The 19,277-nt window shown below is 39.2% G+C and overlaps 1 protein-coding gene across 2 annotated transcripts; it reads right to left on the bottom strand.

Moving 5' to 3' along the window:
- Positions 1-1,270: 1,270 nt before the first annotated feature.
- POLG2 (DNA polymerase gamma 2, accessory subunit) lies at positions 1,271-18,593 on the bottom strand. Of its 2 annotated transcripts, XM_082679911.1 has the most exons (9): positions 17,955-18,593; positions 13,710-13,836; positions 13,491-13,596; positions 12,451-12,624; positions 11,436-11,576; positions 9,134-9,214; positions 6,812-6,912; positions 4,798-4,915; positions 1,271-1,454 (listed from the first exon to the last, which is right to left on the bottom strand). In XM_082679911.1, the coding sequence occupies exons 1-9, from the start codon at positions 18,505-18,507 to the stop codon at positions 1,365-1,367; spliced, it is 1,491 nt and encodes a 496-aa protein (XP_082536037.1). In that variant the 5' UTR covers positions 18,508-18,593; the 3' UTR covers positions 1,271-1,364. The 2 variants fall into 2 exon arrangements, with proteins under 2 accessions (XP_082536037.1, XP_082536038.1); XM_082679912.1 differs by lacking the exon at positions 1,271-1,454 and having other exon boundaries at positions 4,351-4,915.
- Between the last annotated feature and the right edge of the window lie 684 nt (positions 18,594-19,277).

Here is a 19,277-nt window from a genome sequence, read left to right as displayed (position 1 = left end):
CACACAACCAGAGACAGTAACTGAGATTTCGGGTAGTACATAAACTTATAGGTTAGGACAATTAGACACCTAAGGATTACAATGACCTCCAAGCACATTTCCTTGGCCCCTCAGACATAATGCAGGGGAAGGCACAGCTGGAGAAGGGCCAGAGCAGGACCCTCTAAAGGGCAGGGGCTCCTCTTGCCAGGTCCAGGAAGGGCATTGCTACCTCTCTTGTCCTGGCCACCATCACCTGGGCATTGTCAGAGCTCCTCTAACATTCCACTCTCCAGTGATCTTTTCAAAATAACAGTATGTCCCTTCTCTGCTCAAACTGTGCCCCCTCCTGCCCTAGTGGCTTCCAGAGTCCTTGCTGTGGCCCCCATGGCTCTAAGCAACATGGGCCCTGACCACCTCTCTGACCTCACCTTCTCCCCTTCTCCCCTCTGTTCTGGCCTGCTTTATGTTCCTTGCTCACTCTACACCATTTTCCTCCTAAGGGTCCTAGCGCTTGCTACTCCCTTCTGCCTAGAATGTGCTGCCCCAGATGCTCACATAGCTGGCTCCTTCACATCATTCAGTCTCAGCCGGAAGGCCAGTCCTCAGAGGCCCCCCTGATCGCCTATGTAAAGCACACTACCCTAGGCATGATCTAGCACGCCATCCTGTCCTATTTTACAACACCTGAAATTACCTGAAATTGCCCATGCACCTACTTGCTTATTGTCTGTCCCCGCCTCCCCACCCCTAGAAGGGCCTTGTCTGTTTTGTTCACCACTATATCCCCAGCACCTAGAGTTCCTGGTACTTGGATGCTCAAAAAGCCTTTGTGAATAAACAAAATGAACAGATATACAACACATATAATAACAGGCCAGTCTTTAGGAGAAGCACAACTACCCCTGGCATTGAAATCTGAGAGAAATTTCTCCCATGCTTCCTCACAGGAAGACGTGGTGTACGTAGCAAACAAATGCCCTCAAGAACATTCTTACGGCTAAATGAAGAATGAGTTTTATAGAACTATTTCTCATAACATCTTCCAGTACATATTGGTGTGGTGTAATACCTAAGAAGAGTATTTGATAAAACAAAATTTATTAAATGCAATTGGGCTGGAGGGAAGTTTTGTCAAAATAATACCATCCAGGTATGCAGCTCTCTGATAAATTTAACAGTGGTTACTACAGGAGTGAACATCAGAAACCACCCGTAAGTATTTTAAAATATACTTATGAGGGCCCCACTGTTAAGAGAAATAGTAAGTCTGTCTGGGATAGGGCTCAAATATATTTATTTTTAAAAGCTCCACAGGAGATTCTGATGTGTAACTCCAGTCAGACACTTCTGATCTGGATAATCCTCCATAAATATTACTTACCTCAACTGCAGTATAGACATTCCATGTTGCCAGTTAGTGCAGTCAGCTGATCTGAGACCAGGAATACGATCTTCCTGTGAGGCTGAGGCCCCTAAGAAGACAAAGTACCTAAATAAAGGTACCTGTGGGCAGGACTGAGATTTTCTTCAGAAAAATAATTTTTAAAAACATTTTATTCTCAGTTATATTAAAACTAAATATTGGACCCCAAACTGCAAAAATGAAATTTAAACTTTTAAGTAGACATATGGTGGGAATACAGGCATTGCAGTACTGAGAGTTCTGTGATTAAGGTGAGATAAAGCAAATGAGCAGTTGTGTGTCATGGCATTCTAATTTTATCACCCTCAGTATTCTTGAGAATTGGGATTCTTTTTTTTTTTTTTTTGCGGTACGCGGGCCTCTCACTGGTGTGGGCTCTCCCGTTGCGGAGCACAGGCTCTGGACACGCAGGCCCAGCGGCCATGGCTCACAGGCCCAGCCGCTTCGTGGCATGTGGGATCTTCCCTGACTGGGGCACAAACCCGCGTCCTCTGCATCAGCAGGCGGACTCTCAACCACTGTGCCACCAGGGAAGCCCCAGGGTTCTTGATGTGGGAGGAGATACAGATGTCTGATAGAAGAGGTTAAAGTAAAAACTCTTAAGTTCTAAAGGGGCATGAGGGGACTTTTGGGAGGTGATGGAAATGTTCTATATTATCATTGTGGTAGTGGTTACACATTTGTCAGAACTCATAATCTGTACACTTAAAATAGGTAAATTTACTGTACGTAAATCATATCTCAATAAAGCTAATCCACACACACATACACCAGTCCTGAATTTGAATTGCAATTATTGGTGAGTTCGTGATGGCACCCAGAGTATAGTCTCCAAACAGTTTTCCAGTAAAATGAACCAGGGCTCCTTGGAGAAACTCTAAACTATACAATCTCTATATTACATATTAGATACCAAGGAAGCTATCAAAGACTACTAAAGTTGTGCCAAAAGGACTTGAGGCCAACATGAAGAGGCTCCCACTGGCCAAAGACAGAACAATTTGTGCATGAAAAAGAGTAACTTTAAAGAGGACAAATCTAGCATTTCTCCCACCTTTCCCATACCTCTAAGCAAACAGCAGATGAGATATTTTCTTTTATATAAGTATTCTAGCTAATAAATAAAGAAGGAAGATGGAATCAGAATATCACCATTTTGCCACCTCTAATGAACTGACTGATCTAGGCACTGGTCAATGATTGCTAGCATTCCTCCAAGAGAAACAGCCAGTCACTGCTCCCTGATGGGAGAATACAGCCTATAAAATAATCTTGCCCCCCCCCGCCAAGCTAAACTTGAAGCTGATCAAGCCTCTGGATTCAATTCCCAATCTATAGGAAATATATAGAGAGGAATAGGTTAAACTACACCAAGGGGATTCAATAAGCAAAATCCAAACAGTAGAAAACACCATAACAAACAACTCAAATGTCTTGGGGAAAAAAAAAAAAAAAAGAGTGTGAGCAGGTGAGAGAGAACTCAAATCTATTGTATAAGGATAAGAGAGACTAAAAGACCTACAACCAACTTTAATAAATGGGTCTTATTTGGATCCTGATCCAACAATGAGACAACTGGAAACTAAGTGGATATGATATTAAAGAATTGGTTTTTAAAAACTTTTTATTATTAAAATCTTCAAACATACACAAAAAGAAGCAGTACATGAACTCCCATGTACCCATCACTCAAATTCAACAACTCAGCACTATCCCTATTTTCCCTCCATATTCTACCACTTTTTTTTTTTTTTTTTTTTTTGCGTTACGCAGGCCTCTCACTGTTGTGGCCTCTCCCGTTGCGGAGCACAGGCTCCGGACGCGCAGGCTCAGCGGCCATGGCTCACGGGCCCAGCCGCTCCGCGGCATGCGGGATCTTCTCGGACCGGGGCACGAACCCGTGTCCCCTGCGTCGGCAGGCAGACTCTCAACCACTGCGCCACCAGGGAAGCCCCTACCACTTTTTAAAACTAAATTTTAAAACAAGTCTCCGATATCATATATTTTTACTCAAAAATATTTAAGTATGTGTCTCTATCAGACAATGACTTTTTAAAAAGAAAAATAAAGCCATAATATCATTATCACACCCAAGGAAATTCTCAATAATTCCTATTATCATCTACTGTTCATTTTTTTCAGGCGTGAGAATGGTTAACTTAACAAAAGATCCTGAACTAAAATATTTACAAATGAACCGATAGCTGCGATCTGCTTCGAAATAACGTAGAAGGGCGATGTGGGGTGGATGAGGCAAGACTGGTCAAGGGTTGATGGTTGTCGGTGCTGGGTGATAGGTACATGGGGTTAATTATACTATTCTGTGTATGTTTGTGTTTGAAATTCTCCCCAAGAGCAAAAAATAAGAACCAAAAAATAAAGACCTACTAAGTAAAGTCAACTCAGATAAGCCAGCCAAGCTTTTAAGACATTTTACACAAAGTATCAGAATTTTTGTCAGGTTGGTAATGACAACATAGTTAACACAAACATAATCAGCACACAAAAGTTTAAAGATTTCTTATAAACATATCTATTAGAATCAGACATGAAATACACTAATATTAGATTATGCCATTTAACATTTATTTTAGCTTGCTTTGCAAAAGTCAATAAATGTTCTCATTATTAAAATTTTAGTTTTAGGTTAATCTTTGATATTTGACAGTGTATATAAAGACCCTTCTTTCCTGATAACAAAACCCATTTCAGAGAAGACAAGACAGTACTGCCCCAAGGGATAAATTGTGTTTGATCCAAATTAATCACGATATTCTCATTCCCTTGGACAATGACTGGCCTAGTAATGACCATGTGATTCAGTTCTGATAAATAGAATAAAATGTAAATAAGTCTTCTGACCGGGATGTTTGGGAAAGCTTTTACTTTCCTAATTAAAAACAGAAGAGCCTTGGCTGGCTAGCTCTTATCTCTTTGACTTTCTTCCTAACTCGAATGTGGCTGAGAAGGCTAGAAATACATCCACCATCTTATGACCAAGAAGAAACAAGTATAAAGATAAAAGCCAATATACTAAAGATGGTGGAAAGACAGCCAAGCGCCTTGCTCCCTAACTACTATAGAGGAAACAATTACACCAGCTCTGGACAGTCTACCCCCTCGATTTCTTGTTATGAAAGAAACAAACTCCAATTTGCTTAAGCCAGTATAGCAGTCCTTTTGTTTCTTATAGCTGAACATATTCCTGATACCATGAAATACATCAAGAAATATAATAAAAACTGAATCAAAAAAAGCACCAAAAAAAACCACTAATAATAATCTCAGTTAAATAAGACAACCAAATTAGGAAAGGAGAATATTTATTACACAAATATTAGAATCTATACATTCTTAGCTGATGATATATATTTAGTTAAAAAGTCTTTTACTTTGGATATATGCATCGTTTCCTTCATTGTGGTGTCTCTACTTCTCAGATGTATTAATCCATTCTCCAAAGTAGCTTCCGTAATCAACACTGTGAAGAGGATACTCATTTCATCATATCTAAGAAAAAAAGGTAGTTAACCAAAACATGTGAGCACAAATATAGACTGTAAATTCACCACATTACCAGCTTTAATTACTCAGGAGCCAATGCCACCTTCAAGAGTCACAAAACTCAGGGACTTCCCTGGTAGTCCAGTGGCTAAGGCTCCAAGCTCCCAATGCAGGGGGCCCAGGTTCGATCTCTGGTCAGGGAGCTAGATCCCACATGCTGCAACTAAAGTTCCTGTATACAACAACTAAATTTCTATAAAAAAATTAAGAAAGAAAGAAAGGAAAAAAAGAGTCACAAAACTCAAAGGCAGGGCTTGAGAACTGAACCCAAAAATACTTTTTTCAAGTTTCTGAATCATTTTCAAAGTAAAATTTTCAGGAAGTTTCTGACTTATTGTAATAGCTAGGAAGTCATAAAAGAAAAGAAAATATAAGAAATAAACACTGGTACCTCAACACACCATTTGGTGTGATCTGGATGAACCTCAGAATAACCTCAGCCTTTTGGTATTTGGATACAATCCGAGAAAATAATTTTAGACAAAACTCTCTTATAATACTACTATAATATTAAGATCTAGTGTACAACAAATTATACCAAAAACCATGCTAAATATATACCTTAGTACACTAACTTACAGTTTCTAGTTTAGCAATAACTGAATATGTTCCACACTGGCCTTCCTTCTGTTTACCCAGTCATACTATCTGATTGTTTCTTTTCTTTTAGGACTCCACCAGAAATTATCTTATTTATCTACTTGCCTGTTGTCTATTCTATCCCACTAGAATAAGTGTCATTAAGAACAGGAAACTTTTCTGTGTTGTTTATTGCTGTATCAAAGAACAAAAAATATAGTGGGTACTTAATAAATATCTGGAGAAAAGTATTCTGGGACAAAGGAAAAAAACTATCCTGGGACATAAAGCCTTTACCATGTAAAGAACAATTGTAACTTGATATTGTCCACATGACTCAAAGTGTAAGATTTTAGAAACTGAGAACACTGGAAAGTTCAAGTACCACCCCTTCATTTTATATATGATAAAGCCATCAGTTGCTTTATCTATAGAAACTTATTTTTCTTCTGACATCATCTGAAAGGTATATTTTAACAAGTTACTACAGAACTGAGGAGCAAAACACGAAGCTTCACAACTTTTCACCTAAAAGATATGTATTCAACACAAAAAGCTAAAAAAATAACAAAATAAACCCAAAGTAGGGAAAAATGAATTATTTTATTAAAAAACAGAAGTTAATGAAAATAGCAGGGGGTAAGACTAGAGACAGGAGATCAGTTAGGAGATTATTTCAATAATCCAGTCAAGAGATACTGGTGATCTTAATGGGGAGATGTGGATGTGAGATACATTTAGGAGGAAGACAAGAGTTAGTGATGGACTAGACTCTAACAGTAAGGAAGAGGGAGGAGTGAAGGACAATATCCAGGTTTCAGTCTTGAGCAATCAGGTAAACAGAGGTGCAGATCACCGAGAAAACTAGTTCTCTGTTCTCTGGAATAGAATTACCTTCCACTCAGCCTGAGAATAACAAGGCCAGCAAGGAAAAGGCACTCCACTCATGTTCCCCCAGTCCTGATTCAACAAATGTGTCTAATATAAATAATTCCATCCCTGATAAACTGATAAACTCAGGTACACATACTTCATGGTATTAAGTCTTGAAGTTTCACATAGTTTGCACTTATATATACCTGATGAGTATTGTTTCCTGCTGTACCAATTAACTAAGGGTATGTGGTTCTGTAAATAGGAAAGTTAGGAATAATTTTGAATTATAGTATATATAGATATTTAGAAGAAATCTGTTATAAAGAAACATCGTATAATCAAAAACTCTGAATACATTTTTTAAGCAAGAAAAAACAACATTCTTACTTTGAATAAAGTTGTTCCAATGAGGATGGCACAGTTTCCAAATAACCAGGCCACACAGATATTCCATTTTCTAATAATTCATTAAATAGCCCTTGACAAACCTGGGGAAAAATACAAAAACTCTGAATATGAAAGAAAGAAAAGTAGCTAGAGTTATTACCCTATTTTTATGAAACCACCAATCATCTTTTTCACTCTTTAAAGTGGGCATAAATCCCTTTAATTACATGATAATATTGTTGATAATTTTATATATTGTATACTTATAAATTGTATACTTCTTCTGAAGAACTTAAACACTGCAAAGCAGAATACTAAATGCAAATCTGAAATTTTTATACCAAATATAAGAATTTTTATTATCATCATTCATAACACAAATAAACAAAAGCAAAACAGATTCTATCAGAAAAAAACAGTCCAAAGGGCTAAGTTAACTCTAAACTTATCTGAGACTTGAGAACTGAGCCTAAGGGTTATAATACGATGTAAGGAAGAGAAGGAAGAGCCATTAAAGGAAACTAAGGAGAAGGAGCCAGAAAAGTATGAAGAAAACCCAGAGAGTGGTGTTCCTGAAGCCAACTAAAGAAAATGTTTCAAGAAGAAAAGAATGATTGATTAGTTTCAGTGGAATGCTGGAGACAAAAGCCTGATTGGAAATACAGAAGTAATGATGAGTAAATGACATAGTACACTTTACTGTTTTCTTAAAAATGGTGAAGCAAGAAAAAGAAAAATTTAAAACTCCCTTAACAATCTAGAACTAAAATTCTAAAGCAGAATTTCTCTCATTGGCACTGCTGATATAGGATGTTTAGCAGCATCCCTGGTCTCCATTAGATGTCCGGACCACCCTTCCCCACCTTCTGACAACCAAAAATGTCCCCCAAAATGTCCCCAGATATTACCAAATGTCCCCATGGGGAGGGAGAGGGGGAGGATGGTGGGATGGGGTAGGGGTGTGTGCCTGAGCTAGAGCACTGTTTCTCAAACTTAAACACCAGAATCACCTGGAGGGCTTGCAAAACACAGATGGCTCAGCCTCGCCCCCCAGAGTTTCTGATTCAGCAGGTCTGGCAAGAATTTGCATTTCTAACAAGTTCCCAGGGAAAGACCACAGCGAAGTAAATGGGTGTTAAGGTACAGGATATTTTGGGGATAGATGAGAATATAGATATTAATAAATCTAAGAAATTATCAGGGAAAAATAAATATGAGTTTTAGTAAGTTTAGTTTTGGTTGCCAGCAGAAAATGTGCTCTAACAGAAGGTAGAAAAGGAGAGAAAAAGTTCTAAGCATGATAAAGCACAGGTGAAGACATGGGGAAATAACCCACAAAACCTCTTTCATAGCCCAGAAAGTTACATACGTAAGGATTCTCTTTGTCATACTGCTGAGGGGAAAAGTGTTAAAAACAGAATAAGACACTACTCTTTTGGTAAAACACCCAAGGCACAAAATACTACTAATATGCTTACAAACAAAAACAAAACAAAACAAAAGGCCTACAATGGTAATGATGAAAATCTACGAAGCAGAGTTCTTTGTCCTTCAAGCAAAAAAATCCCTAGGAACTTGGTACCTACCAGGGTGTTGTGGAGCCTCCTGCAATCCTGGGGGAAATGTGGAAATTAAGCCATTCTCTTCCCTTTCCCTGAGCTCATTATCCCCACCTTCCCAGACCCCTGCACAGGAGCCCGGGAAAGCCAGGTCAATCTTTCTAGTATCCTCACTCAGGTCCCTGGATGGGTCTGAGATACCCAAACAGAAATGACTGTTGAAGTGGTCCTGGTTTTTCTTAACAGTATTTAATTTGACCAGATAGATTAGAAAAATAAGATTACAGATCTAGAACTTGTGCTTATACCAAAAAGTATCAAAAGTGTTAAGTTAAAAAGGGAAGAGGGTAAGAAATAATTCACTAGACGTCTGTACAAATATTTTGATTGCCAAAATTATGCATACTCATTTAAAAAAACGCAACTATGACTGGGCATGACATTAACAGCAAGGCCCACTGAACTGTATTCAGCTTCTTTAATATAATATACTTCAAATTATCTGTAATTAACTGTAGTATTTATTATTATTTAATTAAAATTCATTAATGAATGATTTAATTAAAAATTTAAAAATTCATTAAAAATGGATTTTTTCATTGAATAAAAATTTCATTATTTAATTAAAATATGTTCACAGTTCATTATTTAATTAGAATTTTTTAAAAAATGAATCAAAATAAAACTTTAGATGGCAAACTACTCATTTACTTGGAATAACAGTTATAATTGAAATCATGACATTAAAACTTATTTAACCCACCTGTCTTAGTTCCACTGTTGGGCCTCTTCCCACATCCAAAGCAACCTTAATAGGGGCTAAACAAGGGTGAAGTTTAAGCACCTAAAACAATTTAAAGAGAAGGGGTAAAAAGGACAAGCACTAATTAACATGAAGCTGTTTAAGCAGTTAAAATTTTCTGTGTGAAAATGGAAGCTAGCTGAGGTCATAAAAAATATCACACAATGATGTATCAACCATCTTTATTCAGCTGCTCATAGATTTCTCCATTCAGGCATTCTACAGAAATAAGTTCACTTGATATTCTCCCATTTTCTGACAAATCCATTTTCTCTCAGTTGAAATGCCCCTTTCTGGCATCACTGCCTTCCCTACCCAGCCTGAGCCATGTGGCTTATCACTTGGACTTTCTCTTGCCAAAACCCATCACTCTATGCATTCATTCAGCCATTCAACAAACATGTGAATGGCTACTTGGTACGAGAAATAATTCTAGGTGGTGGGGACAAAAATCCTGTCCCTCATAATGCAGAGAAGCAGATAACAAAATAGATAAGTAAATAATATATTTGAAGGTGGTTAAGCGTTGAAAAAAAAAGAAGATAGGAAGTGCTGGCAAGGGGTGGGCTGGTGGAGGGTTGTTTGCTATTTTAAATAAGGTGGTAAGAGGGAATTCCCTGGCGGTCCAGTGGTTAGGACTCCACGCTTCCACTGCAGGGGGCGAGGTCTCTGGTGAGGGAACTGAGATCCCACATGCCGCACGGTGCAGCCAAAAAAAAAAAAAAAAACTACAATGGGACCATTAAAAATAAATAAATAAATAAGGGGGTAAGAGAAAGTCTCCTTTCTGAGGTGACATGTGAGCAGACTTGAAAGGGGATGGAGGGACGAGACGTGGACTTGGAGGAAGAGCACTCAGACAAAGGGGAGCATTAATGACAAGGCTCTTGAGCTGGGAGCACACACTGGGCATGTTCTAGAAACAACAATAGGTCTGTGCTGCTGGAGCAGACTGAGTAAGGTGGAGAGGAGTTGAAGGTCAAAAGGGATAATGCTTTGTAAAACATTTTAGGGGCTTTGGCTTTTCCTCTGAGTGAGAGGAGGAGCTTATTGGAGTGTTTAGAGCAGAGGAACAAAGTAACGCGTACCTTTTAAAAGGGCCACTCAGTGCAGGGAGGTGGGGATGATGGTGGCTTAGATCAGACTGCGAACAGGGGAGGTGCTAAGAAACCGTCAGATTCAGGATATATTTTGAAGACAGAATCAAAGAGGTTTTGCTGATGGTTTGGATGTGCAGTATGTAAGAGAAAGAAAAGAAAGGATCCCCCTTGTTTGTCTGCTACACACACCCTATAAATCCCAAACAATTCTATAAATGGCCACATCAGGCTAAACAAGCACTGCATAATAAATCACTAACTAGGCAGAGTGGTGCTACAAACTCATGGTGTCTAATCCCAGTTGAGCACTCAACACGTGAAAAATTTTGATTTTGGGGAAGCTCCCTTTCCCATTCAAGGGAAATATGAGTATTCTAAACTCTTGCCACTTAAACCCCTACTCCTCCACATTTTAAGCTAATAATCTTGCTTCCTAATTCCCCAAGAAAATAGAGGATATGAGTAAAACTTCCTTCAAGGGCTAACCAGCTCTAGTAGCCTATTTATATCTATACAATTGTTTCTTTCCACCCTGCTGTTTCAAAAAATAACTCCCTTTTCAAGACAAAACCCCACAACTTGTGTTCTTGATTCTGTCTTGGTCCTTCCTGTTTCTTCTAAAATCTTGCTCCATTAGGTACTTCATTTCTCTCCTATTTCTTCAACCCCTCCTCTCTCTTGATTTTCAGCCCATAAAAATGCTCAAATTGCACATCCTAAAATAAGCCTTTCCCTTGACCCAGACCCATGTCTAGTTCCTGTGATCCAGTGATCAGCCACTTGGGGTCAGACCAGAAGCAGAGAGGTTAATACCACAAGTCTTGCTGGCCTGTTTTACTTACTCCTACTTAACACTCAGCTTCTGATACAAGCAGAAGCCATAAGTGAAAAGGCTCAGGGGCTAAGAATCAGAGACAGCTGTCCAGCTGCCCAAGTTCAAACAGAAACGCCTTTGGGATTACCCAAGAGGGATTCCTTCTTCTATTCTGTGAGAACCTGCTTATTATTCCTGTGGGCAGATTCTAAAAAAACCTGAAAAATAAATAACTTGCACTAAAAAAATTATTATTCAGAGTTTATATTAGAAACCAAGTACACTAACATAAAAAAAGGGAGAGAAATATTTTTAATTTCCCAAGTCTATCTCTGAAATATCAAAGCACCTTTCTATGAAGATCTTTCTTTCTTGTAAAGGAGTTCTCTGTTAGCTGGAAAGAATCGTAGAGATATGCCAGCATGCCTCGGTCTAGATCTCCATTTATGGATAAAACAGAAGGAACCACATTTTTCCGTCCATCTCTGCCCTTCACAGAAAAGGAGAACAAAAATAAAGCATCATTTAGCAGAACTATCTCTTAAAATTACATTTTTCACTTACAGAATCAGAATACAAATTGATCAGTAAGTCTAGATAGACTGATGAAATTTTTAAAATTATCATTTGGCAACCCTCATAGTAATAATCAATTTGGGCAAGAATCATCAATGGATGTTGCAATCAGTAGGCCAGAATCTGGTGAGAAACAGGTTATTTACATAGTCAAAGTATCTGCCCACAAAAGGCTTATTAATTACTCATCAATTAATAAGTACAAAATACTTATCAACTTTACACTGGAGAAACCTGGAAGCATCATCTTAACCAAGCGATAAAAGTTAACATCACCAGTAACAAGCCAATATGATGCACTGAGAAGAGGGTAGCACCATTTCTGTGGCATTCTTAGCAAAAATACATAAATCATGAGGAAACATGAAAGAAACTCAAACCAGGGGACATTCTACAAAGTAACCGGTCTGTACTCTTCAAAACTGTCAAGGTCATGAAAGACAAGGAAAAATAAAAGGAACTATTTGAAGGAAACTAAGGACACATGACAACTACATGAAATACAGGATCCTAGATTGGATCTTGGACCTATAAAGGGCAGATTAGAATAATTGGTTACATCTGAAGGGTTCTGTGGATTTGAGAATAATAGCAGATTACTGTTACTTTCCTGATCATAATGATTGCATTGTGGTTATACAGGTGAGTCCCTGTACTTGAGAAATGCATACTGAAGTATTAAGACGTCATGGGGCACCATGTCTACAGCTTATTCTCAAATGGTTCAGAAATGATCACAGTTAGAGAATCTGGGTAAAGGATACATAGGCGCGCAAGGTAAAACATACATGTAATTGAGCTACATTTTCAGGATACATGCGTAAAAGTTCATGATCTCCTAGATTCCACAGGGTTTCTATTGGCTCCTTTCCCCACGGAAAATTGTAGTAAAGTTTGTTTCCTTTTCGGCCCGCTTCATCCTGACAATCACTGCTGCTGAAGTTAGATGGACTCACAGCAAACTGGAAAAGAAAGTTTGTCTTATTAACTTATTAAAATAAATATTAAAAAGTAAAGTTGCCCCCAGCAACTGAATGAAACTGGTCAAGTCCCAAATAAAAAATTGTTAAGTTTAATTAAATATGAGTGAATATACTGTTACAAATAGTGTTTTTTAATCTGAAAGAATTACAGAGAAAAACTGTTGATGCTATCTAGCATTTCTGTGGTCAATTAATAAGAAGGGAATGAACCATGAACTAAGTGGGATAAAGAAGAAAGTATCACATACTCACCATTCTCATCCTTCCTTATTTGTGATCATTCCATTTAGTTTACATGGGTGTTTGGAGATTTTGAGAGTTAGAGAAATAAGACAATGGCATGACAAAAATGCTTACTTCAACTCTTTTCTCTTAGGCTTACACTGAAACGTGACTGTAAATTACAGGACCATTTGACTAATATGGAGAGTTCATGGAGGTTGGAAGCAAAACTAACACAGTATTGTGAAGCAATTATACTCCAATAAAGATCTTTTTTAAAAAAAAAAGCTAAAGCTGTAAGAGTGGGCAAGGGTCCAACTCTACACCAATCAGGAATGCCAGGTGAGGGATTTGAACTTTACCTAGAATGTAAAGTCTTACCAACAAAAGTTTCTGAGCAAGACATCAACAGACGTCTTTACTAAAGTAACTTTGTTTTATGGAACAATGAAAATTATTACAAAGAGTTTTTATATGTAGTTGTTAATTTATTATAGCTGTCTCTTATAAATATAACATTGCTACATCAAAATAAATTTCATTTATTGTAGAGAAGTATTACCTCTGACACACTAAGACAATTTGCCTAATCATTATTAAATTAAGGGTAATTATTGTAGTACCTTTCTCCACCACAGGAGTCGATGACGTAACCAGAAATCAAGCCACTGGCTTGCAGTTCTTGCTGAAGTAAACCATACCAGTGAAGCTTCAGTCTTTTCACCGATTCTTTGGATATCAGAAATATCAGATAATCACTTATTTGAAAATCATATAATCTATCCCAAAGTGAAAGTGACTGTTTAAATACAAGGTCAAGTTATTTCCATTTTTTTGTGTACCTTTTAACACCATCAGGTGTCTGCTTAGTATCAGAAACAGGATGAAAACACACTCCAATCTGAGCAAGGCCAAAAGGTAGCCTCTTGTTTAGCAGATCCAGGTAATTAACATAATGCTCCAAGGCACCTGTCAAAAGATAAATCAATCACTATATAAACCTATTTTATAAACCCAAATAATTTTGGTCAATTTATAGACAAATTAATAATATAATGCTAACACAGCAGTAAGTACAGTAGCATGGAGCTACTAAGGCAGATCTTAATTGATTACCACTTAATTTTAGGTAGTTTCCCCCAACTTTTTAGTATGAAGATTTTCAAATCTACAAGAAAGTTGAAAGAACAGTACAATAAACATCTGTAAACCCTTAACCTAGATTCACCAATTGTCAACATTCTGCCACATTTATTTTCTATTTCTTGTTCACCCCAAAACATTTTAGCATGTACCTCCTAAAATTAAAAATATTCACTGTATACCACTATTACACCATTAAATTAATCATAATATCATAATTTCACCTAACTTATGGTCAATATTCTATTTTCTCGAATTGTCATCCCAAAAGCCATTTACTGCTGCTCTCTTTCTCCCTAATTAAGGTTAACTCACTGCATTTTATTAGGTCTCTTAAATCACTCTGAAACTAGAATATTTCCCCTGACTTCTCCCTCTCTAACTTTGCTTTTAATGATATCAATTTTTAATTTGAGAACAGGCCAGTCATAGATTATCTCACATTAGATTTGTCTGAATTTTTCCTTATTTAATTTGGGTTAATCATTTTTAGCAGGAATAAATACTACATAGTTGATGTATATGTGCTGTTGCATCCTAACAGGAGTAACACAGTATCAAATAATCCCACTTTTAATGAAACCAGATTTGATTACCAAGTTAAGGTAGTGAATATCCTTTCCCCAACATTATCCTGCTCCCCAACAATCTTCCACCCAATATTTTATTTTATTTATTTTTTAACAAAGGGGCAATCGTTTTCTTTTAATTAATTAATTTTTGGCTGCGTTGGGTCTTCGTTGCTGCATGCGGGCTTTCTCTAGTCGTGGCGAGAGGGGGTTGCTCTTGTTGCGGTGCGCGGGCTTCTCATTGCAGTGGCTTCTCTTGTTGCAGAGCATGGGCTCTAGGCACACGGGCTTCAGTAGTTGTGGCTCATGGGCTTAGTCGCTCTGTGGCATGTGGGATCTTCCCGGACCAGGGCTCGAACCCGTGTCCCCTGCATTGGCAGGCGGATTCTTAACCGCTGCACCACCTGGGAAGTCCCACACCCGATATTTTAGAATCTGTTGATGAACCCCTGCTTGAATTATTATTATACCGAGGATTACAAAATCATAAAAAGGTGATTTTTCTATCCTACCTTTCCTTCTACATTTATTGCATAGCTCCTACAAAGACAAACTCTTTCCAACTACTCTTTCTACCAGCAGCCTCAATTACTTAATTTTTTGTTTAACACTGTGGATTAGATTTTTAATTTTATTTAATGTGTTCTGATCCCATTACCATCAATATTTATTTTAATGTTCAATTTGTCCCAAACTTAGCCAGTGGGAGTCTCCTTCAAGCCAGCATCTATGTCCTTTTAACATAAACCCACTAATCTTCTAGTAATTCTTTGCTTTCTAGCACCATAAACTGTGCCAAAGTCACTTTGTACTGCCCTGCCCCATACCTGGAATGAGCCATTTCTCCAAGCACTGGTTCCTTTAGAAACCAAATTCTGGGTACTAGGTGTGTTCATTGCTATTGTCATCGCTTCTAGGCCCCTTCAATGAAGAAAGTTAGGAAATTTGTATTTTTAAAAAATCATGAATTCACACTGATAGTCAATTCAAATGTAACATTATAAAGTTTATCCTTGCCTTGTTGTACATCTTTTCTCTTTCAGTGAAAATCTTGGTTCCTAATAAATCTATCCATTGGTCTATTTGCTTTATCCTATATGTGAAACAGCTTCAGAATTATAATCCCAACATTTCTACTTACAATAAATCAATACAATAAAGTTCAAGATTTCTTTGCAGTTCTTTATGCACTTAGATTATATCCCACTGAATGATAACACTGTGTTCAAAAGTTACTTGATTTGAGATTTCCACTTCTGGTAATAGTAGACAAGCTTGTTGATAACAAGAAAAACTGGTCAAGAAACTGAAAAAAAGAATCTGTTTAAAGACACAGGAGAGCTGTCAAGGCAGTAAGGACTTGAGGGTCCAAGATTTGGAGAGAATGTAAGAACAGAGGTGAACCCAACATTTAGTGCTGCTTTTCCAATCTGAAGTAGGAGAACTAAGAAGCTGAAATGCTGAGCAGAGCTTCCTGACATTGTATGGGGCTAGGAAGCCCCAAAATTGTAGTTCGAGGCTCTTAAGGAGGAGGGGCTCTGGAAAACACCCCAGCCTTTCACTACGTACACTCAAAGGGCTACACTCTAGGAGCAGAGGTGAAGCAAAAAGACTGAAATCCAGCCTCAATACACTTAATCCCGGATTGTATTAAGAAGATATGCCCTAGCTGCCTGCCAAAAGCAAAAGTAAACCCTCCCAGGTAGAAGAAAACAATGCCACCCAGAGCCTCAATTTATCTCTACAATTAACACACAAAGTACCTAGAAAATCGAAAGTCCAAATGACCAAAAGCCCAGAGTAAGACAGATAACAGAAACCGACATATCTGAGTTATCAGATATAGACTTTTAAGTGTAATTAATGTGTTCAAGAAAGCTGATAACAAGATGCTGGGGGGTGAGTCTAACATATGTGTAATTAATCACAGAAGGACAGAAGAAAGAATGGGGCAGTAACAATATTTGGAGAAAAAATGGCTGAGAAATTTTAAAAACCGTTCATAAGTAGAGGCTACCACAATAGCTCAAACATGAAATAAAGAGGGTAAGGGCACTGGGCATGGAAAGAAATGGCAAACTGGTACTCAGAAGCTAAAAACACTAGACAACCAAAAATTTGGCAAGTATGTGGATTTAAGTTTCTAAAGGCAAGAAAATGTCTGGCACATCAATAAATGCTTTGATGAATCTAAGAGAGCTATGTTTCATTTTCTAATAGGGAAGAAAAGATTTATTTGTTTTGGGACATGGTAATGAGCAGTGATTTAACTTCCCCAAAGTAAAATCATCATAGAATAATTAAAGTAGCACAAATCAAAATTGTCACGTTTACCCACCAGTTTAAGTTTGCTTTATTTTATTAAGGAAATCTTTAAAAGTTTACAATATAGGTATCAATTTTCAGAGAACCATGGACACTGGTTATTTTAAATTACTTCCTAGTACCACTTAATAAAAAATGGTAAGGATAGCATTTTGCAAAGATGAGATGCTGTGGCAGCAAGTCTGTCCTGTAAAAATTCTAAATTTTTTTTTCCAGAATCTCTGCTATCATGATCTATTTGACTTTGAAAGCATATTGTGCCCTACAAATTTCTGTGTATTCACTCAAGAATCGCTTATAAAACTTGATTAGTCCTATTATTCTGCCAATTCAAAAATTACCTTAAGGGCTCTTCAAACAACAGATTGTGTAGATCAGTTTTCGGTAAGAAAAACTGGGGGAGGGCATTTTCTTGTTGCTCTAAAAAAACAAGCTCTCGATTAGCCTATAGTGTGTAAAAAAAAGAAAACTATGGAAGTATTTATAAATATTTCAGTAACAATGAACCAATGATTCAAACACACGATTTAATTTAGGTCCTAATTCTAGGGCCGCTCAATAAACTCCAAAATTCTAGGGTTGCCTTGTGAAACTGAGAGCTTTATTAGAGCCTTGGGCCGGATTCTTTTTTTTTTTTTTTTTTTTTGCGGTACGCGGGCCTCTCACCGCTGCGGCCTCTCCCATTGCGGAGCACAGGCCCCGGACGCGCAGGCTCAGCGGCCATGGCTCACGGACCCAGCCGCTCCGCGGCATGTGGGATCCTCCCAGACCGGGGCACGAACCCGTGTCCCCTGCATCGGCAGGCGGACTCTCAACCACTGCGCCACCAGGGAAGCCCCGGGCCGGATTCTTTAAGGAACAATAACGATCCCATGAACCAGTTTTCTCCAAGGCAGCAACACTGTCAACAAACCCAACTGCTTCAAGAAGACTGAGAACCAGATAATTTCCTTTCCATGTGAATACAGGGCCAGCTGCAATCTGGGAAATCGAGCGAGTCTGCCTTTCCACCCCGACACCTATTTTGAAGCATGAAATCGTGAAGCATACCGTGAAGAAGGTTCTCCCGTAGTTTCCCAGAAGTTTTCAGTAAGTTCTCAAGAAATGCTCCTAGCTGTTCCTTACTCAGCTCTTTGTCTTGCAAGATTTCGCGTAGCGTTTCTGCAGAAACTAACCTGAAGGCACTGTCCCCGGGCAGCGAAGGGCCTGGTTCATGGTAGAGGGCGTCTACCGGGAAGACCTGCTCCCTGAACACCACCACCGCGGACCACCATTCCGCCGCCAGGTTCTTCCGCAACTCTATACCCAAGGGGCCAAGGCCGGGGTGGCACCCGCTCAGAAGAGAATCTCGACTAAGCTGTCGCTTGGTGCCACTGAGGAAACGCCTTTTCTGACAGATCTCAACCAGCACCTCGCTCTCCTCGCCGCCAGACTCGGGGCCTTCTCTCAGCTCGCTCACCGGGGGCAGCTCCCCGTGCGACCTCAAGGGCCCTACAAAGGAGCCGCTCCCTTCCGTCAACTGCCTCCCATCTACTCGACTAAACCCAGACAGCAGGCACCTGCAGACTTTCTGGCCGGCCCTGACGGCTGCACCACAGCGCATCGCCCTCAGGAATTAAAAGTGCACAGTCTCCTATGAAAGGCTAACATATGTGTAATATGGGTCCCGAAAACCCGCCACAACCGGGAGTAGGGGGCCACCTGCGCAGGCGCGACGGAAGTGAGCGTGCGCGCGGCCAATCCCACCAACGGAAGTACGTCACTGCGTTCCGGCCGCTGCCGCCACCGCCGCGTGCCTATCCCACTCGCCAAGGCGAAGTTATTAGGCTTCCTGTCTCTTACATCCGTCACGTCCGGCTCTACTTGTTCTTTTTGTCTTCAACACCGATAAAGATCATTCCCATCTACTTTTCACTATCCCGCTGTTGCCACTATTGAGTCAGCTTTACCTTCCCTTTTTTTTTTTTCGCAAATGAGACAGACTATTTCGGTGGCCTTCCCTGGTGACGCAGTGGTTGAGAGTCCGCCTGCCGATGCAGGGGACACGGGTTCGTGCCCCGGTCCGGGAAGAGCCCACATGCCGCGAAGCGGCTAGGCCCGTGAGCCATGGCCGCTGAGCCTGCGCGTCCGGAGCCTGTGCTCCGCAACGGGAGAGGCCACAACAGTGAAAGGCCCGCGTACCGCCAAAAAAAAAAGTAAAACTACTTCGGTATTCTACAAACTACCATTTAAGTACACCTTCTCAGCCTTAAGGGTTCACAAAAATAAATCTTGGTTTCCCTCTTTACAATTGTACTCCTTAATGGTAGTTTAGAGACCCACGCCTTGCGTTCATCTCTAGTAAAATGCTGTCCTGCCTGCCCTCTCCTGGGA

Source organism: Grampus griseus (assembly GCF_964374135.1).
Source record: "Grampus griseus genome assembly, chromosome: 20".
In the NCBI taxonomy this organism is placed as follows: domain Eukaryota; kingdom Metazoa; phylum Chordata; class Mammalia; order Artiodactyla; family Delphinidae; genus Grampus; species Grampus griseus.
Note: the sequence above shows the minus strand (reverse complement) of the source record. Positions and strands in the feature narration are given on the sequence as shown.

Excerpts from the sequence above, each read along its gene's own strand:
- POLG2 (XM_082679911.1), bottom strand. The coding sequence starts at position 18,507 with ATGCGCTGTGGTGCAGCCGTCAGGGCCGGCCAGAAAGTCTGCAGGTGC. Across the intron at positions 13,597-13,709 it reads ACACCTGATGGTGTTAAAAG|AATCGGTGAAAAGACTGAAG; the intron begins GTACACAAAAAA and ends TGATATCCAAAG. Across the intron at positions 6,913-9,133 it reads CAACAGTGGAACTAAGACAG|GTTTGTCAAGGGCTATTTAA; the intron begins GTGGGTTAAATA and ends ATTTTTCCCCAG.